General features: G+C 51.4%; 1 protein-coding gene across 1 annotated transcript in view; it reads left to right on the forward strand.

Moving 5' to 3' along the window:
- Positions 1 to 27,467, forward strand: part of MAP3K14 (mitogen-activated protein kinase kinase kinase 14) — a 42,003-nt gene that overhangs the window by 12,330 nt on the left and 2,206 nt on the right. The window contains exons 2-14 of the mRNA XM_061175595.1: positions 10,315 to 10,590; positions 11,805 to 11,874; positions 13,005 to 13,215; positions 13,338 to 13,958; positions 14,535 to 14,672; positions 20,231 to 20,360; positions 20,590 to 20,721; positions 21,167 to 21,271; positions 22,589 to 22,752; positions 23,234 to 23,384; positions 25,131 to 25,520; positions 25,686 to 25,792; positions 26,227 to 26,371. Coding sequence (XP_061031578.1) covers positions 10,335 to 10,590; positions 11,805 to 11,874; positions 13,005 to 13,215; positions 13,338 to 13,958; positions 14,535 to 14,672; positions 20,231 to 20,360; positions 20,590 to 20,721; positions 21,167 to 21,271; positions 22,589 to 22,752; positions 23,234 to 23,384; positions 25,131 to 25,520; positions 25,686 to 25,792; positions 26,227 to 26,371 — 2,620 coding nt within the window. The 5' untranslated portion in view covers positions 10,315 to 10,334. The remainder of the gene's footprint in view (positions 1 to 10,314; positions 10,591 to 11,804; positions 11,875 to 13,004; positions 13,216 to 13,337; positions 13,959 to 14,534; positions 14,673 to 20,230; positions 20,361 to 20,589; positions 20,722 to 21,166; positions 21,272 to 22,588; positions 22,753 to 23,233; positions 23,385 to 25,130; positions 25,521 to 25,685; positions 25,793 to 26,226; positions 26,372 to 27,467) is intronic.

Raw genomic sequence — 27,467 nt, forward strand, 5'->3', positions numbered from 1 at the left:
TGAAAAATGAAGACTGGGAAAAGTAGTACTTGCTCACTGCAAAAAATGTGGAAAAATTAGAAAAGTATAAAGAATATTACCACCACCAAGGGAGAACCATTGCTGCATGTCTGTGCTAGGTGTCTGCATTTTTATAAATGTTGATAAAATATACAGACACATGCTAGGTGGGATCATACCTTAGATATAATTCTGTATCCTTTTTCTTTTAACATTGTATCCCATAAGCATTTTTCCATATAGTTAAATATTATTTGTAAGCATTTTTAATGGATGTACCATGGCTTATTTAATAATTATCCTCCCCATGTAATTAGACATTTTTGTTTCAGTGTTTTACTATTATAAAAATACACTGAACATCTTTGTACATCTTTTCCCATATTTCTATCTGCTCCATACCTCCTAGATTGCAATTATGGAGTTGTGCGCACAAGAAATGGCTATCTTCCCTTGGTATATGATGATTTATCACATTTAGAGTTCTTTCACCTACATTATTTTATTTAACGAGTAAAGGGAGTGAGGGTGAGGAGAGTAAGGAGACCAGGTGCTATCGGCGGGGACTTCCTGGAGGTGGAAGGCCTGAGCTTAGCCTGGGAAGGACAAGCAGGATGTGCAGCACGGCCCACACAAGGACGAAGCACACACGGAGACCTGTAGATCTGAGTAGCCAGCGGGGTGTGGAGAGATCAGACTAGCCAGAGCCAAACCCTGTGTTTAGGGAAACAGTGGTAAGACAGATTATGGACCACAGAGTTGGGACCAGGCCCATAAGCAGTGCACAGCCAAAAGATGTCTTTGAGCTTGAGGTTATCTTAAGGACATAATGATTTAAGATTAGCTTGGCCTCATTGTGAGATGGGAGGGGTCAGGGAGAAGCTGGAAGTGGGTAAGGCCTGTGCTAATAGAATAGTGAGGTGACTTCGTGTCTTAAACATTTGAAAGGGCCTGTAGACAGCGGTGTTCCTGCACATGTGGGGCTGGTTAACCTTTTTTTTTTTAATAACATCTTTATTGGAGTATAATTGCTTTACAATGTTGTGTTAGTTTCTGCTGTATAACAAAGTGAATCAGCTATACATATACATATATCCCCATATCTCCTCCCTCTTGTGTCTCCCTCCCACCCTCCCTATCCCACCCCTCTAGGTGGTCACAGAGCATCCAGCTGATCTCCCTGTGCTATGCGGCTGCTTCCCACTAGCTATATTTTACATTTGGTAGTGTATATATGTCCATGCCACTCTCTCACTTCGTCCCAGCTTACCCTTCCCCCTCCCCGTGTCCTCAAGTCCATTCTCTACATCTGCGTCTTTATTCCTGTCCTGCCCCTAGGTTCATCAGAACCATTTTCTTTTTTTTAGATTCCACATATATGTGTTAGCATATGGTATTTGTTTTTCTCTTTCTGACTTACTTCACTCTGTATGACAGACAGGGCTGGTTAACCTTGGTGTGTGGTGGGAATTAGGGATGGTCATAAATTTTATTCCATACATTGCATCTACCTGGCAGTTTGACCTATGGAATTGGCAGCGAGATTGAGTTTTGTGGGCGTGACAGGTTTCTTTTTTATAACTGACCTGTAAGATTTTAATGATTAATGTATTACATTCACATTTCATATCCTCTTTAATGGGAAATGCTTACGCAGAAATTGCTCTCCTGGGAAGCAGCCCTCAAGCTGGCGAGGAGGCAGGTGTTGAGATTCCTCCAGCTGCGTTTCACTCAGAGTGCTCCTTCCTCCGATGTCTGTTTCTAGGTCCCAATGCCCACTCCGTCTCTCTGCCAAAGGGGAAATTAGCAAGCCTTCCAGAGGCCTGTCACTTGTGATTTTATCAGCCCAGGCTGGGCAGGTGGTGGAGAGTTCTGTCCCAATGGCAGGATTTTCATTTAATGCCCAGCACCCACCATCTGCCCTTAGGCTGTAGGTTCCTCCATCTGGAACTCTGCCCCTGAATTAGACGCCTCTCGCTCTTCTGAGAATTTCACCCCTGGAGGTGTATCGGGACCGAGCACAGTTCCATGATCTGGTACCTGAACTCCACGGGCAACCTCATCTCCTGCAGCCCTCGACAAGCTTTGCTCACCAACAACTTCAAGCTGTTTGTGATTCCTACATAGACTCACCCCTGTTCCTTAACTTTTGCCATCCCCTCTACTTGGAATACCCTCTCCTTTTTTCTTGGGAACTTCTCACTCACCCCTTGAGACTCAGCCCAGGTGTCACCTGCTTTAAGAAACCTTTCCTGATCCCCACCAGGCTGGGCTAGCTGTCCCTCCATGTGATCCCACTGCATCTGCTATGTGTCTGTGCCTGTCATTGCATCGCTGTGTGGTAAGAGACTACTTGTCTCTTTCCCCAGTAGACTGTAAGCTCCTCTATGGGCTGCTGCATCTTCCCACTCAGTGTACACCCAGTGCTCAGCAAAGCCCCTATACCCAGCAGACCAATACATGTTCAAAAAATGCCGTGTTATAAGATCCTGCAGTTCTCTGCAGTGTGACAGGACACTCCGAAGGCAAGACCTTACTCATCCAGAAAGCCTCAACCTGCCACAAGTCTCTGGATTTAGAGGCTCCTTATTGCGTGCATATAAGTGATTGTTATATCTTTTTGTCTTAAGTATTTGGTCTGATATTAATATTAAATGTTTTTGGTTAGTATAGGCCTGGCATATCTCTTTGCATCCTTTGTTCTCAATCTTTCTGTATAATTTTGTTTGGTCTCTTTTAGTTAGCATCTAGAGGGATCTTTTAAAATCCTGATTGTCTGACTTGAAAACTTAATGTTTTAAAGTGCTTTAAACTAATTTTTTTTTTGAGATTTTTAAATTTCTTTATTTTTGCTATTTTCCCAAAGGCTCGTATAATGTAGAAACCATCCTATATATTTGATAGAAAAATATAAAACTACTGGATTGTTTACTATTTTTGACTTATAAAAATGATGATTGCATATTGTTCAATCTAAAAGTTTCCTCATTTAATCACATATAATTTTGGTCCGTTTGAGAAATACTTTCCATTGATTTGTTTGTTTCATCTCTCTGTTCTTGAACATTTTCTATTTGGCGAAATGTTCATGGCTATCAAATGTAGTTTTTGTTTTTAGTGGTAAAATGAACAAGTTATTTCTGTTTCTCTTTTACATTATAAAATAATTTTTTTAAATGTAGACCATATGTGCTTATGTAGATTAAATTCTTTTTTTTTAATAGATCTTTATTGGAGTGTAATTGCTTCACAATACTGTGTTAGTTTCTGTTTTACACCAAAGTGGATCAGCCATATGCATAAGTATGTCCCCATATCCCCTCCCTCTTGAGCCTCCCTCCCATGGTCCCTATCCCACCCCTCTAGGTCATTGCAAAGCACCAAACTGATCTCCCTGTGCTATGCTGCTGCTTCCCACTAGCTAACTATTTACATTCGGCAGTATATATATGTTGATGCTACTCTCACTTCGCCCCAGCTTCCCCCTCCCACCCCCTGTTCTCAGGTCCATTCTCTATGTCTACATCTTTATTCCTGCCCTGCAACTAGGTTCATCAGTACCATTTTCCTTTTTTTTAGACTCCATATATATGCATTAGCATACGGTATTTGTTTTTCTCTTTCTGACTAACTTCACTCTGTGTGACAGACTCTAGGTCCATCCACCTCACTACAAATAACTCAATTTCGTTTCTTTTTATGGCTGAGTAATATTCCTTTGTATATATGTGCCACATCTTCTTTATGCATTCATCTGTCAATGGACATTTAGGTTGGTTCCATGTCTAGGCTATTGTAAATAGTGCTGCAGTGAACATTGTTGTACATGTCTCTTTTTGAATTATGGTTTTCTCTGGGTGAAACTAATTTTTTTACATTCAATTGTTAATTAAATTGACCAACATATCGTATCGATTCCTATGCCTACCATTGTTTCTTGCATCCCATTTCTTCTCTGGTTTACTTTTCTGCTCGCCAAAGCACAACCTTCAGTGCTTCTTTCCCTGAAGATAGTACCATCTTTCCTGGAACTCTTGTCGCTGTGTTTGTGTATTATGTGGATTTTTTTTTAATTGTATTAAGAAAATGAAATGACCTGTTAAAACTAATCAAGTGAAAAATGGTAACATCCCAGGAACATGTACTGGAGTAACTCCACTAGAAGTCTGACCAATTTATTGCTGATCCAGCCCTTACTGATGAGACCCCTCATTTTTAGTTCTTGTCCTTCCTGCCTACACAGGCTAAGAAATTATTACCAACAGTGGGCAGATTCTGCGGGTAAAATAGGGGTAGTAATATGCACATGGGTAGTAATATTGCTCAGTTCCTGAAGTTCCAGGTAACTTTGCCAACAAGCTTTTATCCTAGAAAGGAACTAAGGATCCTTGGGTCCCAGGGGAAAGGGCCAGGAGTGTCCTGCCTTTAGCCCTAACCCCATGTTAGATGCTCTAGTTGTATAAATTGGGCCTTATTAGTTTCTGCAGGCAGTTTACCTCTCAGAGCCTTAGTTTCTTCATCTGTAAAAATATTACCAACCTTGCAGTGTTGCTGTGAGGTTCATCAATAACATGGATAAAGCCCCTAGCACATGCCCAACACACAGAAGATGTTTAATGAATGGTAGTGACTATGACAGTCCCTGGCACTTAGGAGACTGTCATTTAATACCTGTTGAGTGAATGCAGGAGCCTACCGGAAAAGGTTTCATTGAGGAGATAGGTTATAAAGGATAGGTGAGATCTGGACAGATAGTAATAAAGGAAGAAGACACTCTTTACAGGGCACAGGATGAGCAGAGGAAGAGAATCAGGCTCACCCATTGCTGCCCTGCTCAGGGAAGTGAAAGGAGCAGTGTGGCTGGAACAGAGGCTGAGGGTAGGGGCTTGGGGAGGGTAGGCAGGGCAGAAAAGGGAGCTGGGATTGAGAACGCATGGGGATCTCCGTGTCCGCCTGGCCAGATGGCCGTTTTGCCTGGCCAGCTCACTCTGCCCGGCGCTTGCCCTTGGTTCCCCTTCCCGCATACCCCTTGTTCTTGATAGGCAGAGGCTGGCCCATTGTGGCCTAGTAGCCAGGCAAGCTGAAGGCTTAAAAGAGGAAGCGTCAGAATGAGATTGGTTTTCAACTAATATCTTATTAAGGAAGTTGAGTTATTCTACTTCTGCTATTTGTCCCCTCTGGGCATTCAGAGAAGGACAAGTTTTTATTTCCAGATGAAATATCATGAGAGGGATTTGCCCTGGTCTGCCCTGGCCCCTCAGTGGACATTTTCAAGATGGCCCTATATTTCTCTTTGATATACAGCGAACCAAGGCTCAAAGTGTTGAGTGCCTTAGGTAAGGCTTGACACCTTGGCTGTATGATGCTGAAACAAAGAAGTCCCATTGTCTCAGTGAGGGCGTTTATCAGCTTCTATTGGCCAGGCAAGCTGATTGGCATTTCATGTACTCTACCTCCTTCAGCCCTCAAAACAACTCTGAAGAAGCTATGAGAAGAAACTCAGTGGCCTGCTCAAGGTTTAGCATGAAGGCTGGGGAGGCAGCAGTGCACGTTCAGCCCCACCTCTGCAACTTGTCCCTGTGTGACTGTTTTGGCAGGCTCCTGAACTTCTCTAAGCCTCAGTTTTCACATCTGAAATTGACATTAATAATGGCGGTGCTTAGTAAATATTGACAATTATCGTTCTGAACTGGAGTCATCCAGCCCTCAAATAATCCTGACAAATCAGTGGCATTTGGGAAACTAGAAGGAATCTCAAAAGGTTTCCTAGGCCACTAGTTTTCAGACTCTTTTCCTTGGAGACCTAGGATTCTGGGGAGGTCCGTGGCGGATGAAGGGAAGCTGAGTATGTGTGGCCCTTGCCCACCTTCTTCAGTAGAGCAGCTGTTGCTAATGTGAATTACATAGCAGTTGCACGTTTCTCGCTCTTTTATATTGTGGGGGTTGAGGTGGATTTCATTTAATAAAAATGGTCCTGCTGCTTTTTAAAAAAAGCTTCCAAGGCTTGACCTCATATCTCCTGGTTCCTAATCTAGTGTTTTTACTGACCTTACTAAAACAGGGAACTGAAATATGATACATTTTAGGAAGGTTGTCATCAAAATTTTAAACATTATTCTTGTACCTTCCAGTTAATCAAGCACTCATTTAGTCTAAACCCCATTCCTGTCCCAGAATCCTAGGAACAGAAATTTTGCTGTCAGAGAAAGCATTGCTATCATAGCCTTCGACAAGAACTGTCTAATAGAACTTTCTGCAGTGATGGAAATGTTCTCTGTGTGCACTGTCATATATGGTAGCTAGTGTAACTGAGGAACAGATTTTTAAATTTTATTTAAAATGAATTGATTTAAATGTAAATAGCCATGTGGCTAGTGGCTGCCATATTGGACAGTGCAGCCTTACAGTATAGAGCAGGGGTCAGATGGCAGTCCCTGGCCTCTGGGCATGAGAATCATCCAGAGAACTTGTCAAAAGTACAGATTCTGGGCCTAATGCCCAGTGACTGATTCAGTAGACCTAGGGCGAGTGCGTTTGAGATGGTTATTCTAACTTGCAGTCAGGTAGGAAGGCATTACATTAGTGAGCTTTCCCTCAGCGTAAAAATATGGAGCCAGAACAAGCATTTTGCCCTGGCCTTGATTTTCTGGGGAGACTAGAGCAACTTTCTGAGGAATGTCAGACCCTTGGAGAATGTGATGAAAGCTATGGACCTCTTCCCTGGAAAAATGCAAAAATAGTTTCTAGGGCTCCCAGACCTCCCTGAAGCCACCCTTGAACCCACATTAAGAACACCTCAACTTGGACAGATCTTTACTAGCTGCTGAGGGAGTTGAGCTTGAGCCCAGGAGCCTTGTGACATGCAGGCATGTCACACAGATATGCCCAAGGGTTAATCTGGTACCATCCCACTCATTCCTACCCCCGGATCCCTCCAGGGGGTCATGGAGGCACCACAGAAGAGAGAACAGGCAGTGTATGTGGATCAGGCCCTGAAAGAATACTGAATTAGTTCTGCCCCTTTCCTTTCCCCTTGTGTTTTCATAGCCTTGTGGGTGAGCTGAGAGGGTGTGGCTATTGTCACTGCTCATGTCCTCAGCTCTGACACAGAGAGCAGAGGGAAGAATGCATCTGGGGCCTGAGTGGAGCTGTGGAGAGAGTCCAGCTGAGTAATGGATCAGGATTTTGACTTGCCTTCAAAGGCAGAGACACAACGGGCTCCCACTTAGTCCTCACTTCCCACAAGCTGCAGGAGTGAGAGAGAAGGGGCAAAGCTGCGGGGCTCTGGGCTGGGGCAACGAGCCAGGGACCAAAGCCCAGAGCTGGGCAGGCCACCCAATCAGCAGCCCCAGGCTTAGTGCGGAACCCCATTTTTTGTAGATCAGAACCCATGTAGAAGTGGGAAAGAGTGAGGAAGCAAGCGTGTGTATGTGTCGGAGAGCTGCTGTCAGGCCAAAGTGTCCTGAAAATAGCCTCTTGAACTTGGAGACTGTCGGTGAGGGTCTGAGTCATGGTCATGTGGCACAGGAAAGCCAGACACAGGAGAAGCTGTACAGCTCCCGGGCCGAGATTTCGTGCCCCTGGGAGGTGAGGGTCAGCCTGTTTTCCCCATGCCCTTCACAGGTTCAGCTGCCAGCTGCTGGGTTAGCTTCTCAGGCCGCCTTGTTCCTCTCTCTGCCTGCTAGGCTGCCGGATGAGTCATCAGGGAACTACAAGGAGGAGGCCCCAAGCTCGGCTGCCTCAGCCTCGGCTTCTCTGGGACAAGGGCGCCTGGAGTGCTCCTGGAGGGAGGATCAGGGCCCCCGGCCAGCTGCCTACCTAGCCACCAAGGTGAAAGGGCAGCTTCTGGGGGAGGGGTTGCCCCACAGCCTGTCTGGAGGAGCTCCAGCTCAGGATGAGCCGCGTCAGGCAGGACAGGCCACTTGAGCCTGAGTGCAGCTCTATAGACCTCTGAACATCTGGGTTTAAGATGTTGGGTTTGAGATCTTGCCCTCGGAGCAAGATTGACTGCTGGCCTCATTTCTCTCACTGTCCGATGAAACTCTGTCTTCATCCCCGATGCTCAGCATCACGCTTTGATTCCCTCATGCAGCCAGCACCGGCTGTTTCATCTATGCCCCACTCTGCTCTACACCGGCAATACCACCTCTGACCCTCAGAAGCCTTCTGCCCAGGGAGGACCACGACTTTCCTCCTTGTGTTTGCCTGCAGCCCAGGGGACTGGGGAGTGGGCAGCACAGCCCACTAGGTCCGGCCCCGCACTGCCCCACACAGGCTGGGTGATCTGGGGCAAGTCTCCACCTAATTAGGCCTGTGTTTCTTCAAGTAAAAATGAGGAGAGGGGCTTCCCTGGTGGTCCAGCGGTTAAGTCTCCGTGCTCCCAATGCAGGGTCAGGGAACTAGATCCCACATGCGTGCCACAACTAAAGGAGCCCGCATGCTGCAACTAAGACCCAGTGCAGCCAAATAAACAAAAAAAATTTTTTTAATGAGGAGATTAAAGCAATGTCCCTGTAGGCACGCTTCTAATACTATTAGGTTTGGAGGGCTTGGGGTCTGTTTTTAAGATCTCATTTCCCTTATAAAGAGGCTGAGAGAGGTGGGCCCTACTCTAGGCCCTGGATCAAGTCCTTTTTGGAGATGGAAGGGGCTGTGGAGGTGTGGGGTGGGATGACAGTATGGTTACAAGTAAAACAGCCTGCCTTGGAGGGCTTTCACCTAATTGAAGTCAGAACACCCCTTAGACTTCTTAAGGTCATCAAGAAACAATGAGGCCACCCATTCAGCCTCCTGAGCATCCGGCCTGCAGGACCACACCCAGGCATCCAGGCTGAAAGCTGGAGCTGCTGAGTTCAAAGCTAGAAGGCCCTTGAAGGCACCCCACACACCCACACCCCGGTCCAGCTGACTCAGCCTTTCGTAGCCACTGTGGTGAGGCAGATGCAGTAGGAAGGAGGTTTCAGCCTAGTGTTTCCCAGCATCCCACTGTCTCTTGTAAGCTTCCAGCCTGATCCGGCAGAAGGTCAGAGGTGTTGGAGGGTCGGCTTCCCACGGTCTGCCTTTCTCGCGCAAGAGCAGTTGGAGGAGTGATCCGGGATGAATGGAGCTACCGCAGGGAAGACCGCATCTGTTAGTAACAGCCTTAGGACCAGGCTGCCATCAGAGAGCACTTATTAAAGGCCTGTCTGCAGTTGATGCCTTCTCAGACTTCGTCTCAAGCAAGTCACGACCCAGAAGGGCCCTGCCCTTGGGAGTCCACAGCCCCAGTCTTTAAAAAGTTTCCCAAATGGTAACAATCTCAGGGCGGTGCCATTCTCTTTCATGACAACTCTAGCCCACGTGCTGTTTGCACAGATTGTCACAACAGTGGGCTCTCTCTCCCTTCTGGCTTTGTGGGAACGCAGAGCTGGTAGAGATGGAGCCCAGAGCGAGGTGACTTCTTGTGCTTTGTCCTCATATTTCTAGAGGTGTCGGTTGGTGTCCGGGACTCTAATATAAATTCCACTACTAATGTTGCCTGAAAGAAAAATGATACTTAGGAGAGGTTTTCAGCAAATGAGTTTGGACATTACAGAAGGAAGCATGTCAGTTCCTTCTGGAGAGCCAGAAACAGATGCATCTTGTGAAAGGAGCCAAGTGCTGGTATTGCCATTTGCATGCTGGTTTTTCAATTTGCAAGGTTTCATTTGTGTGTATGTATGTAATGTTTATATAAATTTACACACAAATCTATATATATATGCACACACACATATGGATGCCTATGTACACACACGCGTGCACACACACATATACATACATATATCTACCTCTAGCTAGGGAACAAAACAAAACCTTGGTTCTCTCCACTTGGAGAAAAGCCATCATGGATGGTGCAGGCATGTCCTCTACGAAGCAAGGCTTGTGCGGAATCAGTGATGTGACTGATGGTTTTGGAGTATGGGATCCACCACCCTGTTCTGGGGAAGCAAAGTTCACCACAAAACAAACAACAGAAAAAGATTCAGCCATTATTTATAAAGGCAAGAAAGAACCAACCCAGATGTTGGTCCACGTCTCTCCTGGAGGAGGCGGGCTGGAGTTCCCCTTGTGGAGTGGAGAGAGGGGCCATTTACGGTGGAGGGACCAGTAGGGCTGGGGGGCTCACCCCACGTGGAACAATGGTGAGGTTGCCATTTGGAACATTTGGAGGATAGCTACGTGTGGCATGAGGAGGTAGAGACCCTTTGCCCCCTGCTTTTCTCCTCCCACCCAAGCCTGACCTGGGCGCCTCGGGGTCTGGGGGTGACCTGCTCTGTGTGTGTTCTCGCACAGGGTGAGCGTGAGCCTGGGAGATGGCAGTGATGGAAATGGCCTGCCCAGGCGCCCCCGGCTCCGCGGTCGGGCAGCAGAAGGAGTTCGCCAAAGCCAAGGAGAAGACACAGGCAACGGAGACGAAGCAGAGCTCCATCCACAAGCTCGAGGCCGTGGAGAAGAGCCCCATGTTCTGCGGGAAGTGGGAGATCCTGAACGACGTGATTACCAAAGGCACAGCCAAGGAAGGCTCCGAGGGCGGGCCGGCCGCCATCTCCATTATCGCCCAGGCCGAATGTAAGGAGCCCTGGGCTGGGAGTGTTGGCAGAGAGGGCAGGTGGGGAGCCTGCAGGTGGGTGCAGCACTTGTGCAAGGGTGGTTGGGCACCGATGGGGCTGGGTTCAGGGTCCCCCTGTGGAAGAGGGAAGTCAGGGTGACCACCATAGAAGACTTGCAAGACACACCTGGGAATTAAGCCAAGGATCAGTGTGAAGTGGGAGCTTGAACAGTGCAGGGGAGTGAAGCACAAGAAGGGAGAAGTGGCAGACAGAGGCCTTGCTCATGACCAGAGCAGGGGAAGGGAGCTGGGAGACAGGAATGCTTGGGCTCCAAGGTCCTAGGGACTCTCTGCAGGACCATCAGGCAGGCCTTCTGCTGGGACCTTGGGCAGCCTGAGCATCTCTGGAGAGGCCCAGGCAGGAAAGGCCAGGTCTCCCGGAAAGCCTCTCTGGGCCCTGGGACCTGGGCCCTTCACCTCCTTCCACGCCGGTGCTTGCCGCCCCCCAGCCCCCCAAAGAATGAACGCCTGCCCTCGGGCCTGCAGGGCCGATGCAGGGTCTGCGGGGCATCCTGGGCTGATCCTTTCTGCTTCCACTCGCAATACCTCAAGATGGCTCAGAACAGTGGCTGCCACCAGAGCCTGAGAAACTCCCAGGGGCGTGGGGAGGGCCAGGAATCCCCTCTCTACCCCACACCTACCCTCCACCCCAGGAGGTTTCCTGGGGTGGAGCCTGGCGAGACCTACAGCTCATAATGGTATTTTCTCACATACACACATCCTTCCCCTCATCTTCCGCTTCCTTCTGGCTGGCCTTTGACGAGAGATGAGATAATAAAAATTAAAGTGGAGTGAGTGACATAGTAACGATAGTACTGCACACATGCGCGCACACACAGGCGTTATATGTAATAGTGTATATTTGTTGAGCTGTCACCGTGTGCCAGACACCGAGTTGAGTGTTTTATAGATCATCTCACTTACACCTCACAGTACGTGAAGTGACATGGGCACCCTATGATCCCATATTGTAGGCACGCCCTGGACCTTGACCCTTAGGCTGGGAGGGAGGGGTGAGGCTGCCAGTGAGAGGAGGTGAGCCTCCAGGCGGAAGGGGTCTGGGAAGGAGGAGTGGCCGGGAGGGTATCTGCAAAGTGCCTCTCTCCTAAGTGCTGAATTCCTGTTCTTTCTCTCTCCTTTCTGCTCATCCAACCCCTTTGCCTTTACTTAAAAGGTGAGAATAGCCAAGAGTTCAGCCCCACCTTTTCAGAACGGATCTTCATCGCTGGCTCGAAACAGTACAGGTAAGGAGGTCAGCTTGAGTGGGGTGGCAGGGAGCTGCCGCGGGGGCGTCCCCACCCCAGCTGCTTGCTCAGGCCGCTCCCAAGTGACCCCTGGCTCCTTCCTTCAGCACCTGTGGTTCGGCTCTTGGAACCCACCCAGGCTTCCTCGCTGAGCTGCTCTTGCAGCCAAATAAGCTTTTCAAAAGCTTTTCACAGTGTGTGGGTGACTGCCTCTGGGTCACCTCAGGGTCACATCAGCTTGACGTTTTATTTTTATTCTCCTCCTCGGAGTCCTTGCTGCTCCCTGTCGGTTCCCATCAGTAGGGAGGGTGCTGGGAACAGGAGGCACTTTGCCGCTGGTGCGTGACCACAGGTGCAGGCCCAGAGAAGCCGCTCTAACTCGGGGAGAAACCTGCTGTGTCTTTCCTTCTGTGAGACACACCCAAGGAGGGATGAGGGCTTGGAAACAGGCAGGGACAGACTTGCAGCTGGTGGCCCTGTAGAAAGGAGGCCAAGTGAGGCTCGGTCTGTTCCCAGCCTCCCCAGCCCCAAAGAAGATTTTTGGCAGCTGGAGGTTGAACCTGGAAACGGTTCCTCCCCTACTACCAGGTGGACTTCTTTATCGTTGGAATTTGGGAACTGCTAGTGGGAAAGTGACCAACCTCAGCTGTCCCTGCTTCAGAGGCAACAGAAGCCAACTCAGTTAGAGCCGAGAATGCCTGCCGTGGGCCGTGGCCCTCTGAACCGCATGCCCCCCTCCCGGGACCTCTCAAGGGCAAGCCCCCCTTGGAGAGCAAGGAGAGAACCATGTCTCCCTCTCCACACCAGAAGAGCAGTGTGCACCCTCACTTTAGTAATAACCACTGTTGATCGGAAGCTTGCCGTGGGGCCGGGCACCGAGGCAGGCTTTTTAAATGAGCTATTTCATATTTCATTTAAACCCCATCTTCACCCTGCCTGGCAGGAAACACCACCTCCATTTTATCAATGAGGAGCCTAAAGGTCTTTGGGGCTTGGGAACTTTCACACAAGTCCTGACCAAGCTGGGATTTGACCTTGGGTCTGTATGACTCCAGCCGCAGCTCCCTGAGCCGTTCTGTCTCCCTGCCCCCTCACACTCAGAATGCGTGTCTGTGTCCCCTTGCTGACAGCCAGTCCGAGAGTCTTGATCAAATCCCCAACAATGTGGCCCACTCGACCGAGGGCAAGATGGCCCGCGTGTGTTGGAAGGGGAAGCGTCGCAGCAAAGCCCGGAGAAAACGCAAGAAGAAGAGCTCCAAGTCCCTGGCTCAGGCAGGAGTGGCCTTGGCCAGACCCCTCCCCAGAACCCCTGAGCAGGAGAGCTGCACGGTCCCGGTGCAGGTGAGACCCGCCCCTACGCCCAGACCCCCTGTGCTGGGCACCCCCTGGGCTCACGGGCCTTCGGAACAGCACCTGTGCCTTGGTCCCAGCCCCGTGTCCTAACAGCTGTGTTTCCCCCGCAGGAGGATGAGTCTCCGCTAGGCACCCCGTATGTTAGAAACACCCCCCAGTTCTCCAAGCCTCTGAAGGAGCCAGGCCTTGGCCATCTCTGGTTTAAGAAACTCGGGGAGGGCCTGCGGCCAGCGCTGCCTCGACCGGAACTCCACAAACTGATCAGCCCCCTGCAGTGCCTAAACCACGTGTGGAAACTCCACCACCCCCAGGACGTAGGCCCCCTGCCCCAGCCCGCTCACCCCTTCCCCTACAGCAGACGGCCCCACCCCTTCCCGTTCCACCCTCTCCAGCCCTGGAAACCTCACCCCTTAGAGTCCTTCTTCCTAGGCAAACTGGCAAACTGTGTAGACAGCCAGCGGCCCCTGCCCGGCCCTCCCCTGGGCAGACTGGCTTGTGTAGACGGCCAGAAGCCCCTGCCTGGCCCACATGTGAAGCCCAGCCGCCCGTCTCGTGGCTCGAGTGACAAGCTGTCTGTGGAGGAGTACCTGGTGCACGCCCTGCAAGGCAGCGTGAGCTCCGGCCAGGCCCACGGCCTGGCCAGCCTGGCCAAGACCTGGTTGGTGGGGGGCTCCAAGCCGCGGGAGCCCGGCCCTGAAACCGAGGACAGTGAGGGGGTCCTGCTTATCGAGGCGAGTAGTCCCCAAACACACGTACACCCAGCACCGCCTCCCCCTCCACCTCCAGGGCCGTCCACCTTCACTACCCCCCTTCCCTTCCCCTTTTCCTCTAGTTCTCTGCCTGGCTCACTGTGTAATGTTATGTGATTTTCCCAAACTTAGATTTCTGGGTGTTATCCCATCCATCTCTGACACTATCCCTTGTCCCCAGCCCCTCTTCACTGTCCTTCCCTTTCCTCTGCCACTTAGCTCCTGAGTCATTTTTTCTCATGGTCAAGGCGGTTGACAATTTCGTTTCTGTCCCACAATCACAAGTCTGGGGAGGAGGTTTCTTCATCGCAAGGATCGGCTTGCCTCAGCCCGTGAAGCTCTCCTTTGCCTTCGCCTGACTCCTGCAACCCCCTCTCTGGGTCCGTCCCCACACCCCGACCCCGAGCCCTGCCTCAGACCTGCTGGTATTCTTGGATGTGAGGGCTCAGCCCAGCAGCCTGGCAAGGGCCACCAGTTGGAGAGCCTTCCTCACTGTAACCCTTCGTCCCTCCACTGCCCTGGCCACTGAAACCGGCCTCTGTCTCCTGCCAACCCCAGAAACTCAAGCCGGTGGATTATGAGTACCGAGAGGACGTCCACTGGGCCACGTGCCAGCCCTGCCTGGGCAGAGGCTCCTTCGGAGAGGTCCACAGGATGGAGGACAAGCAAACCGGCTTCCAGTGTGCCGTCAAAAAGGTATGCCGGGCTCCGGGGCTGAGGAGGGAAGGCGGGCAGGAGGCCTGTCGCGTTCCCTCTGCTTCCTTTCAAGGTTAGCACAGGGAGGCCATGGGTCTGACTCGTTAACAGCGTCTGGCTACCCTGGCTGCCCTGGGTCAGCTGGAGATGGAAGGGGACAGTCCAGGTCACGTGTCCCCGCCTGGGCACCGCACTTGGTGCGCGTGTATGTGAGAGGGAGCATGAGAGTGTGCACGCAGCTGGACCACTCCTGATGCCAGGCCCCTAGGGCAAGTCAAAACCTGGAAGATGGTTGGATTGTCATGAAATTCATGTTGAGCTGAAACCCCTAAACTACATAGTGGACCAGAAGGTAATAGCAAGAGCATAGCCTCCACCTAACAGGTGCCTCCCGAAGGAGGCCGTGCACCTTGGGAGTCAGATCTGACTTGAGTTTGGGCTCTGCTTACTGTCGGCCGGAGGTACTAGGTCCTGCGAGATGGACGTTATGAGGAAATGAGACTTAGCGAGAAGCCCCAGGCTTGTCCGACTGTAGAGTTTGGCTTTGAACCTCTCTTCGCGAAGGGACAGGGGAGGAAGACTCATGCTTCTAGGATTTTGATTAGAGGCAGAGGCCTGAGTCACCTCTCCCACTCCCTTGTCTCACTGATGTTAGAACTGGAGACCAGAGAGGGTCTGCACCTTGCCCACAGCTGCACAGCTAGGCCTGGAACTGAGGCCTCCTTCTGTCAGATCACACTGCCCAGGCCTAGCAGTCCTTGAGGGTGTCAGCCCTGCTCTCCTTCAGATACCATTTCTCCTCCTCTCCCCTCACCTTGACTAGAAGCCACCTTGTCCTTGACCCCAACTGAGCCTGAGGGCTAGCACCAAGGACTTCCTAAGGTGGAAATCAGAAACATTTCCATGGGCCATTTCCTTGGCCCTTGGGCAGCGTGAAATAAGCTAATTCAAAGATGGACCTTGTTTTCAAATGGCTTTTGTCAAGGACACTCTGATCCCCAAAAGGAAAGGGACCAAATAGCCAGCCCAGGCGGGTCCATCCCGCTCAGGCCCCACGCAGAGTAGACACTGCTGCCGCCACTGTCTTGGGTGCCTGTGACTTTAAGGGGTGATGGTACAGATTGTGTTGTGAGTAAACCTGGCTTCCCTGGCTTGTGTGTGACCAGGTGTTAGAGTTCTAGAGTTTGGGCCTCGGGGTGATGGGATGAGAGAGGGGACTATCCGTAGGTATTACCCCAAGCTTCAGACATACTGTGTCAAATAAGCCAGCTCCACCCCTGCCCACCCCCACCGGCCAAAACACATGCTTAGTTCTTGCCAGCACGGGTCATCTTTCGCTGGGATGCCAAGGCCACGTGCCTGACCTCCTCAGCTGCAGTCCCCTCCCCAGGCCACCGGAGAAGGTTCAGCTGTTCCTCCTGAGAGACGGGTGGGAGGAGGGCAAGAGAGTGTGAAGTGTCCTGGAGATGAGCGCCCATGCTGGGGAGCTTAGTCACCGGGCTCCTCAGCTGTTCCCCTGCTGAGGTTCTCAGAGTCCCAGGCAACAAGGTAAACAACCCTAATATAGTAGAAGAGGACAGAGACTCCATTTCTCACCTCCCCAAGGCAGTCGGACAAGCTCCAAGCACAAGGCACGGACTTGCCAGCCCACAGAGCTGCTGCCCCAGCCCACCAGAGCCAGCCCTTCTCAGAACTCCACCTCCCCCATCCAGGATCTTAGCGGGGTTGGCTTTTGGCAGCCCACACAGCTGCCTTTGGTCGGGCAGACCACCCCTCCTTTCTCTCCAGGGCAGCGGGGTAGGGAAGGCAGTAGTGTCCTTTAGCGTTTTCAGCTGGAAGATCTCAGAAACAGTTCCCTGCTAGGGGGTAGGGGTGGAGGGTGGGGACCAAGGATCAGAGGTCAAGCCGCACAGGGGGTCAGAGCAAGTCTGCACACCCTCTGACGCTCCCTAGGGAGGATCCAGGATGTGGAGTATCATGTGGTGACATCAGCACCCCATTGGCCCTCCTTCTAGAACATTCACGGCCCCAGGTCAGATGTTGATTGGTCACAAGTCCAGGGCTTAATGTAGGGTTTGTGTGGGGGGGTGCGGTTTAGGGTTTTGTTTGAGCTTACTTTTAATTTCAAATTAATAGAGGCTCATTGTAAAAGAATGATACCCAAAAAGCAAAAGTCTCTCTGTTGCCCAGTCCCCTTCTGAGGTAACCAGCCTTTGACATAAATCTTTTTTAGACTTGTTACGCATATATAAACATGTAGTTGTTTCTTTTATTGAAATGAGATTGCACTCATTTGTTGTTCTGTACCATGTTTTTTCATGTGATGGTGTATCATGGATAGATTTCCTTATTGGTACATATACATCTGTCCAGTGCTTTTTAACAGCCAGTGTGTAAGTTCTTAACCTAGTCAGTGGATGAATTCATAAGATCCATGAATTCCTGGAACTTTATTCTAAAGTGTGTATGTGTGTGGCACGTGTGGACACACACACATTTTTTATTTATTAGATTTTCAAAGGGGTCTGTGGCTCAAAGAGGGTTAAGAACTGTTCGTTTGAGAACATCTGGCTCGAGCATGGAGTTCTGGGAGCCTCCTTTTGCCTCTGCCCTGATCTGGGGTAGTGTGGCCTTGGCCAAGTCCAGCCAGCTGTTGTTACCAAGCACCTGTTCTGTGCCAGGCGCTGTGCCAGGGAGACAGAGGTGTGGAATCCACACGCCTGACCTGAAGGAGCTCAGACTGTAATGGGGGGTGGGCACTTACATGGTGTAAAGGTGGTAGAAGCAGCCATCAGCCGGGGACATGGTGAAGTCAGCCGGGACAAGTGTTGAGAAGGAAATCAGAACAAGGACCGAGGGGAGCATATCTCGATGGTGATGACGAAATAAGGCGGCAAGCTATGTGCCCAATACTGTGTTAGTCACCTTCACATATTTATGCTCCTGGGATCTTTAAAAGAACTTATTAGAGTTGCTGTTACTCCCTTTTTTACTGATGAAATAAAATGGATACGAATACTAAAGAAAACAAGAGGGAAAGTTTCAAGAAGGAGAAAGCGATCCGCAGTGTAAAGCGTGCAGGCAGTTAAGCAGAGGGAAGTGGCTTGTGGATTTGGCAGTTAGGTGATTGTTGACCATGTTTCCACCTGGGTAGGCGCGTGCCCGAACGTAGGTAAAAACGTCCCGGATGTCAAAGCTAATACACCTGGAAGGGCCTTCAGCGAGGTGGGGTAGCTGGGAGCTCTGGAGTCAGGCTTCCCCCACCAAAATCCCAGCTTTGCTACTTTATATCCAGTGACCTTGAGCAGATTACTGGTCCAGTCTTCAGCTTCCTTGTCTGTAAAATGAGATAATCTCACCTCCTAGGCTATCGTAAGATGTAAACGACTAATGCTTATAAAGTGCTGAGCGCAGTACCTGGCACGTGTTAAGTGGGCATTAAATATTAGTCCTCATTAACATCCTCATCAGAGTCCAGCCCTCACTTGACAGACGAGGACACTGAAGTCCAGGGAGGAGAGGTGGCCAGACGGGCAGCTGGCCTGGTCCAGAAGGCCGTCCTTTCTCCCTTGGGACCGCCCTTTCAGCCTGCTCTCCCTGGGGCTGGCGCAGACTTCTAACGCACCTTGTGTTTTGAGGTGTCCCTTCCAACCCCCTCTGATCTGGGTGGTTGGGAAGGTTTTTAATATTCCTGGGACACTCCAGAGGACTTATGGATTTCTTCAAAGTTAAAGCCGAGGCTCCCAGACTTTCTTGGTTCACAGCCCTTAATGTCTCAGTCATTTTTTCAAGGTGCTCCAGGCCAAAACAAGTACTGACCAGTTCCATTTATTAAATAATTGGGTCAAATAATAAGTCTTTATCCTAATAACCTAGTAGCCATTTGAATAACAACACACATAAATTGAGAGATAAATTTTGTTCTTAAACAACCGTTAATTACTAACGGGATGCATGCCTTGTTGGGCAGGCACAACTTCTCCAACTTAGAAATCACTGGACACCGTCACTTTCATTTCCTGCTCCACATTATCCCCCTGAAGTACCTTTTTGTCACAACAACCTCCAAAAACCTAGCTTCATAAAGATATATCATCAAAAGAATGCAGTTCGATCATTGAAACTGAACTGTCTCACACTAGTAGTTTGTGTGGTGTCCCCAGATGTCAGTCGTTGCTGTTTCCCTCAAATGCAAAAAATACCCTGTAGCCGCCTTCCAAGTTCTCTGCGGCGCCCCAGGGCGCTTCACCCCACAGTTTGGGAGCAGTAGGGTTAAAGACATTTGCTAATACAAGTCCGGTTGGCGAATTAGTTCCAACTCAGTTTCAGAGCTGGAAACACTGACAGGGAGTCAAAGTTCATGTGAGTTGATTAACCAAACCAGATATTCTGCAGGTAACCAGAAGAGGGACATTTTCCACTGACAGGCTAAAGTCCAAAAGCTACACAAGTCAGCAGGTCTCGGAAGAAAACTGCCAGGCCCTGACTGACGGCTTCCAGGCTAGTTTTGTTACCACTCATGCCCCCTGGTGGCACTTCTCAGGGCTAACATGAGAACCAGCTGCAGCCGGAAAGGACGAGTCTCTATTAGGAAGTGTGAGCATTTAGTAAGCTGCTCTTATTTGAGCTGGAGGGAGGAGGCAGAGAGCTGGCATTTCCTGAACACCCACTAGTTGCCAGGCCCGGTGCTGGTTATCACCCCTCCAGATCCCCACTCTACCCTGGAGCAGATGCCACTGTCCCCACCGTTCACATGTGGAGCCACATAGCTTGGGGGAAGTGATCTACATTTGGAAATGGCCAAGCCATGGTCTCAGCCCAGGATGTTTGTATCCAAGGCCTATTTCTTCCCTCCATGTCATGCTGGTCCCTGCAGAAAGGAGTGGGGGGGTCCCTGGCCTGCCAGTCCCCTGCAGGAGGGGCCTTGGCCAAACCCTTCCCCATAGGAGAATCCTCTCCTATGCCCAGATCCTGGGGAAACAGCTGCAAACAGAATAAACAAGCACTGCCCCATCTACGTGGACATTTTAGCCCTCAGGGGAAAAGGCAAATAATTATGAGCAAATAATAAGTGCTGAGAAGGATGCTGAGGATCCAGGGGCACTTGATAGAGCCAGAATCTTGGCCGCATCAACTCTGGCTACAGAAGCCCAGCATCTTAAGAGTAGAAGTGGTTGTTGATACACAAAAGGTCCCATGACCTAGAAACTGTCCAGACATTTGGGCTGGGGAAAAGAAAGTTCTGTGTTTGGCAGATCTCTGAGGGTGGGCAGCATGCCAGGGGCCTGGATAAGGACTGTAGTTTTTGTGACTATATTTCTATAGGCATCAGCACTGCAGAACTTTAATCAAGTACTAGGCGTTGACCCCGACCCCCAGGGGGCACAGTTTAGTCTCTAAGGGTCCAGTAGGCCCACCAGGGCCCCTGCCTGGCCTCAGAATTGTCACAGGGAACATCAGCGGTCTCTGTGCAGGGAGCTTCAAGGGTCCTGACAGGATGCCAGGGAACCAGCCCTGGTCCGTCACCCTGACTCACACCCACCTCTGGGCCCTTCCAGGTGCGAGTTGAAGTGTTTCGGGCTGAGGAGTTGATGGCATGTGCGGGATTGACCTCCCCCAGAATCGTCCCTTTGTATGGAGCTGTGAAGGAAGGTCCTTGGGTCAACATCTTCATGGAGCTGCTAGAAGGTAAGGAGCCAGCTGCCACTCCTTCTCCCTCCAAATTCAGAGCCAAGGGTTTCCCCGAGTCTTGCCCAGGTTGACCCTCGTCCCCAGTCAATCCGTTTTTAATCTCTTGACCCTGTGACATCGGCAAGAAAGGACTGCTTTCTACCACCTGCCCTTCGAAGGCACTTGCCCTTGGCTGGCTTGCAGGCCTGGAAAAGCCCCATGTAAAGACTGGCCATTGGTCTCCTAGGTGGCTCGCTGGGCCAGCTCATAAAGCAGAGGGGCCGTCTGCCGGAGGACCGGGCCCTTTATTACCTGGGCCAGGCTCTGGAAGGGCTGGAATACCTCCATACCCGAAGGATTCTACATGGAGATGTGAAAGGTAAGGCTCAGGGCGCCCATGGCCCTGGTCCCCATGGGGCTCCTTCCTCACCCCACCCTGCCTGGTTTCCTCCCAGGTCTTCTGGGCCTGCTCCAGTAGGAAGGGGAAGTGTGTTCTCCCAGCCCTCAGCCTGGCACTGTAGTTTCCAGTGGGCGATGCCCACAGAGAACAGTAGATCAAGCTCCTACCACACTGGTGACCACTGGGGGAGGGTGGGGACAGCAGAGCTGAGTGGCACTGTCCCCTCACCCTCAGAGATCCTGCCTGCTGCCTGCATCCAGGCTGAACTGATTCCCTCCTCCCTCCCTCCATGACTAATGAAACTAATCAGAAGCAGCAGCTGCCATGCAGGGTCAGCCAGAAAATCGCCTCGCCGGAGGTGCAGATTGGGCCGGGGCCCTTGGTGACTCACCTGTTCCTCTTCTTCCCGGGGGTGGCCTGGCAGCCGACAACGTGCTCCTGTCCAGCGATGGGAGCCACGCAGCCCTCTGCGACTTTGGCCATGCTGTGTGCCTTCAACCCGATGGCCTGGGGAAGTCTTTGCTCACAGGTACGCCCCTCCCCGCCACCGCTCCCCACAATGATAATAGCCAGTAGCCTTTACTACGCATTAGCCATGCGCCTTCTCCTGTACTTTCCTTAATGGCAATCAGAGATGTGAGCACTTTAGGTCCACCAAGATACTTCAGTCCCACAGCAACCCTAGGTTATCATGAGGCTTTTGTTGTTAGGCTAAAATGCAATAATGCATATCAGATGCTTGTTTCTGATGTTCCTGTTATACAGGGGAGGGAACAGAAAGGCTGGGTGCCTCGCCCGAGGTCCCCAGGTCTCCTACCTCAGAGGCCCCAGAGCTCCACCCCTCTTGTCCAGCCTTTTCTGGGGAGCTGTGCTCCCAGCCTGCGACCTCAGCCCTCCTGTGCCTCTGAGAGCACAGTCTCTGAAACCAAAATGGGAAGGCTGACCAAGGGGCTGGGGCTCAGTAGCTGAAGAAATCCCTGTTTTTAACTTACATTCTTCTGATTATCAAAATAATCCATACCCTCTGTAAAATATTTGGCAACTACAGTGTTAAGTGGTATGGAAGGGGAGGAAAAAAGAATTCTCACCATTCCTCTTGCCCAGAGAGATAATCATGAATATTTTAGATAATTCCCTCCAGGTCTTTTTTTTTTCCATACATAGTTAAGGCCATTATAACACAATTTTGTGCCCTGCTTTTTTATTTATAGCATTAGCATAAAATTATTTCATTTTGACCAAAGGAAAAACAGTCTTTTAGAAGTGATTCTTTGTTGTTAAAGGACTGTTGGTAATTCTGAAGATGTAAATTGAACATGGACACCTGCCCTCCACTTTGAAAGAACTGTAGTGTTTTCTTCTTATTACAAAAATATCTTTTCTAATATCTTTTGCAGAAAGTAAAGCTAAGCAAAAATAAAAAATACAAACCACCAGAAAAAAATACTGTTCACATCTGGCATCAATCTTTCTAGCCTTTTATGCATATAAGTTTTCTTTTTCCTTTTTTTTTTTTTAAACCTACATTTTAGGAACATCATACCAGTAATCAGTCTTCTACAACCGAATTTCCAGTGTCTAGGCCCCTCCCCCTTTTTGGAAAGCACTTTAAGGGTTTGGTCCACAGGGCAGAGCCCGTGTTTTGGATGATATATTCTTTGTCCTAGTGCCCAGGACAATCCCCGACTTGGCTCAGCCCCAGCAAGTTTGATTTGGAGGCTTTATCTCTATTTAAAGTACTTTGAGACAGTCAGGGTGTTTCAGGAATTGACTCGGGTGGTCATTGCCGAGGCTTCTGCCCATCAGAGTTCACAGTTGCCTTTTCTGTCTCTCCTCACCTTCTCAGGGGACTACATCCCCGGTACAGAGACCCACATGGCGCCAGAGGTGGTGATGGGCAAGCCCTGTGATGCCAAGGTGGACATCTGGAGCAGCTGTTGCATGATGCTGCACATGCTCAATGGCTGTCACCCTTGGACCCAGTACTTCCGAGGGCCGCTGTGCCTCAAGGTCCGTGACAGCACCTGGGACAGCCAGCAGGGCCACGGGGCCCAGGCCGCAGGCTTGATGTGGCCTCCCATTTTGGCCGCTCTTCAGTGGCAGATGGGAGCAAGCAGAGGCCTCATCCTAAATGTGGGATCCTGACTAAAATACTTGGCTACTCGAATCTGAGGGTCCAAGGGCAGATCCTAGGTGAGGGGTCTTCTTGGGTTCATGGTTCAGGGCTCTCTTGCGTCCACACCCCGGGCCACCTCTGCCTGCCTCCTGACAGGCTGGGCCTGGGGGTCATGGGTGCCTCACCCCCTGGCTCTGTGCTGTCCTACCTTTTCTTGGAAAAGTCCCAGCCCTCACTGTAGCCCAGGCCACTCTAGTCCTTGCGACCGACCCCAGCACAGCAGGGCAGGGGAGAGTGGGGAGGAGCAAGAACAGAAAGCTGGGGGCCAGGAAGTGACAGGGAGGCAGGCCTCATATGTTGCCTTTTGACCCCCAGATTGCCAGCGAGCCTCCGCCTGTGAGGGAGATCCCGCCCTCCTGTGCCCCCCTCACAGCCCAGGCCATCCAGGAGGGGCTCAGGAAAGAGCCTGTCCACCGAGCGTCTGCAGCGGAGCTGGGGGGGAAGGTCAGCCTGGCGCTGCAGCATGGTAAGAGCCCCATGCTGGCTGCAGGGGGCGAGAGAGGCGGCGGGGTCGTGTAGTGGCTAAGAGCAAGGTACTCAGCCTCTCAGAGCCTTGGTTTCCCCGTCTAGAGCATGGGCATGACACCAGCCTCAGGCTTGTTAGGAAGACTGAGGTCACGTGAGTCAAAGTGCTTAGTACTATGTCTTGATGCAGAGGCTGTGCCCAGAGATGGGGCAAGGGGTTACAACATATAAAGGGAGGCTTGAACTCATTAGTATCAGAGAATGTGAAATAAAGCCAGGTATCACTTTCTAGCCATTTGTGTGGGGAAAATCAGGAAGTTGGTGTCACACCAAGTGTTGGTGGGGATGAGGGACAGTGGCCTTTAGGCTCTGCTGGAGAGCACCTGGCAGCACTCTGGCAGACGTCTGCAGACCCGGGACCCGGGACCCAGCACCCCGCTCCAGGGCGCACCGCCAAAGAAACCCTGCCCAGGTCCATGAGGGGACACGCCTGCGGATGCACGCTGCAGTGTCGTTCGTGGGAGGGGAGTTGGGTGCAGTCAGGTGTCCCTCCCTGGGAGCTTGGAGAGGCCAAAGGTGGGGGTGGAGGGTGGGGGACACTCCACGCAGCGCTCACAGCAGTTAAAGCAACTCAGTGCTCATGGGGCAACCTGGCTGGATCTTCAGGCCACAGTGCTGGCTGCAAAGAGGACTAACAGAGCGAGGCCTAGAACACAGTGCCTTTTCTGTAAATTAAAAATTGATAAATAGGGCTTCCCTGGTGGCGCAGTGGTTAAGAATCCGCCTGCCAATGCGGGGGATGCAGGTTCGAGCCCTGGGCCGGGAAGATCCCACATGCCGCAGAGCAGCTAGACCCATGCGCCACAACTACTGAGCCTGCGCTCTAGAGCCCGCGAGCCACAACGGCTGGGCCCGCGTGCCACAACTACTGAAGCCCGCGCGCCTAGAGCCTGTGTTCCGCAACAAGAGAAGCCACTGCAATGAGAAGCCTGCGCACCACGACGGAGCGTAGCCCCCGCTCGCCACAACTACAGAAAGTCCATGCACAGCAACAAAGACCCAACGCAGCCAAAAATAAAATAAATGTATTAAAAAAAATTGATAAATAAAAACAACACATGCTTTGCAAGAATTCGATCAAACCCAAAATGACATGTTGAATATAAGAGAACATCAGCCGGGGGTGGGGTAGGGGGTGGCAAGGGAGAGACAGTGGTTATGGGAACGAAAGGGAATAAGTAAAACAGAAGAGAGACTTTGCATAGACCCCCGACGCCAAACACAGATGGTAGTTGTAATGGCCCCGGGGCTGAATTTCCCCCCACTCCAGAGTTATGGTGTCTTCAGGAAGCACTGACTATCGGGAAGGGAGGGGTAAGAGAGACGGAGGGTCAGCGAGGCCCATTCGCCTGGGAACTCTGTGTTGGCATTACCCCAGAGCTATTTTTAAATCTTCTCTTTACTATTAATATTAACAAAGTCCTTCTCTGGAGCCAATTCTGTAATTTTTAAATTTGCAGTTGTTACCTAGGAGGAAAATGGAATAAAAGAAATACTGTCCTAGTCCCGTCATCGGGGCCATCTTATGGAAGAGGCCTCCTCTGGAGACCACGCACTGCCCTCCAAAGTCATGTCCTGGCCGGGCAAAAGGCCACCCTCACTGCCCACTTCTGGCCCTCTTCTGCTCAGGAAAGGCCACCTGGCCTGGCCCATTTCCACCTCACCACATGTGCTCTCTGTTTTGTAGTGGGAGGTCTGAGGAGCCCTTGGAGGGGAGAGTACAAAGAACCAAGACATCCGCCGCCACTCCAAGCCCACCCACCGCCAAGCCAAGGGCACCCTCACCAGACCCTACGTGCCCCACCAGTGGAGCTCTCGCCAGGGGAGCTCTCTCCAGAGGCCCCGGGGCCCCAGCCAGCTGAGGACGCAGCAGGCGGGGCCCCTAAGCTCCAGCCTCCTCCACCCCCGGAGCCCCCAGAGCAGAACAAGTCTCCCAGCCTGCACTGGGGCAAAGAAGAGTCCGGGACGTGGGAACCACTGGCTCTGTCCTCCCTAGATCCGGCCCCAGCCAAGAACTCCAGCTCACCAGAGCGGAAGGCAACCTTCCCCGAGCAAGAGCTGCAACAGCTGGAAATAGGTACGGGCAGCCACGGCCTCCGGGCCCCTGAGCACGGGCCTGGGCCCTGCACCAAGTCCTGGGCTTCGTCCTCTTCCCAAGGGTCAGCAGTCTGTGCAGAAGAAGGCCGACGGCACAGCCGGACCCTCCCAGTCTTTCACAGCCATCTTCTGCCTTTCTCTGCAGAATTATTTCTGAACAGCCTGTCGCAGCCATTTTCTCTGGAGGAACAGGAGCAAATCCTCTCATGCCTCAGCGTCGACAGCCTCTCCCTGTCAGATGACAGTGAGAAGGTGAGTTGGCCGTGGACCAGGAGCCGGGGCACAGGGCAGGTGGCTTTGTGTCCGGCCAGTGAAGGGGCCGCGTGCAAGTAGTGGGTAAAGGGCAGGTGACAGGATTGCCCGTTCCTTCTGGGAGGGGTCCTCAATGGGGCAGGGGTCCTGGTTTCTCAGAATGAGACGGTGCATCTCCAACACACCTGGGAATTAGGGACTGGTTTGGCTACTAGGATAGTGAGGCGAAAGGCTTGGCTTTGGTCCCCATAGAATTACTGTTCACCCTCCTCCAGCCCAAGGGCCCCTCAGGAACTCAGTCCTGTGCTGAGCCCCAGTGCTCAGGAGAGCCACGCTCCAGCCTAGGACATGGGCACTTCCTCGCCAAATCAGACCAAGGCCAGAGATGGTTCCCTGAGCCCAGGAGCCTGAGTCTGTGCCCACTCTTGTTTCAGAACCCGTCCAGGGCCTCTCAGAGCTCACGGGACACCCTGAGTTCCGGCGTGCACTCGTGGGGCAGCCAGGCGGAGGCCCGCAGCTCCAGCTGGAACATGGTGCTGGCCCGGGGGCGGCCCACCGACATGCCGAGCTATTTCAACGGTACAGTCACCTGATCCGCCTGGGACTGGGGAGTCTGAGAGTGGGGCACAGTGGGGAAGGGAGAGGAAGGCACCTGGCACCCAGAATTTGAGGTACCTGGCCTTTAAGTTGGTTTAGAGTAAAGGCCCTGATCACCCAGAGCCTTTCCTCATGGGGCAGTCGAGAACCATTGCCCCTTGTGAGCAGCTGATAGAGTCCCAGAAGGCCTCTAGCTTGGGGCAGAGAGCAGTCTTTCCTGGCCTGGAGTCCAAAAACTGAGCAATTAATGTCTTCTAAAGGGAAAAGGAAGAACAGGACCCCATGAGCGTTTTAATCAAGAACTCAGCAATAGGGGCTTCCCTCGTGGCACAGTGGTTAAGAATCCACCTGCCAGTGCAGGGGACACAGGTTTGAGCCCTGGTCCGGGAAGATCCTCCATGCCATGGGGCAACAAAGCCCGTGCGCCACAACTACTGAGCCTGAACTCTAGAGCCCGTGAGCCACAACTACTGAAGCCCGCGCGCCTAGAGCCCGTGCTCCGCAACAAGAGAAGCCACCGCAATGAGAAGCCTGTGCACCGCAACAAAGAGTAGCCTCTGCTCTCCACAACTAGAGAAAGCCCGCCCGCACACAGCTACAAAGACCCAACGCAGCCAAAAATAAATAAATATTAAAAAAAAAAAAAAAAAACTCAGCAGTAGGTTTGCTGAGATCCTCCTCTGACATTTGAAGTCAGAAGATGAGAAGGACAACATATGTAGAACTCTGTTTTCAAGCGTGGTTGCAGAGGTCATGTTGTGATTTTGATAGAATGAGGGTTTCATCAGCTCACGGTTCCCTGGGGACAGTGAGACTCATGGCATCAAGCCCCCATGCCTGGCCAGAGGCCGCTCCACCTCAGGGACTTACAATCTAAGTTGCCCACAATCTAATTTAAGAATCTTTGTGTCCAGTTCCTTTCTGCTTTGTAAGTTGAAATACTACTTCCCCACAGGAGCCAGCCTTAGATCTTTGCACTGTGCAGGCCAAATTCCTGGTGTTGACAGGAAATGGCCAGTAAGAGCTAGCAGGGGTATAACATTACAGCCACTCCATCCTCAATGTCATCTCTGCAGCT

This window comes from Eubalaena glacialis, chromosome 19, assembly GCF_028564815.1.
Source record: "Eubalaena glacialis isolate mEubGla1 chromosome 19, mEubGla1.1.hap2.+ XY, whole genome shotgun sequence".
Classification (NCBI taxonomy): domain Eukaryota; kingdom Metazoa; phylum Chordata; class Mammalia; order Artiodactyla; family Balaenidae; genus Eubalaena; species Eubalaena glacialis.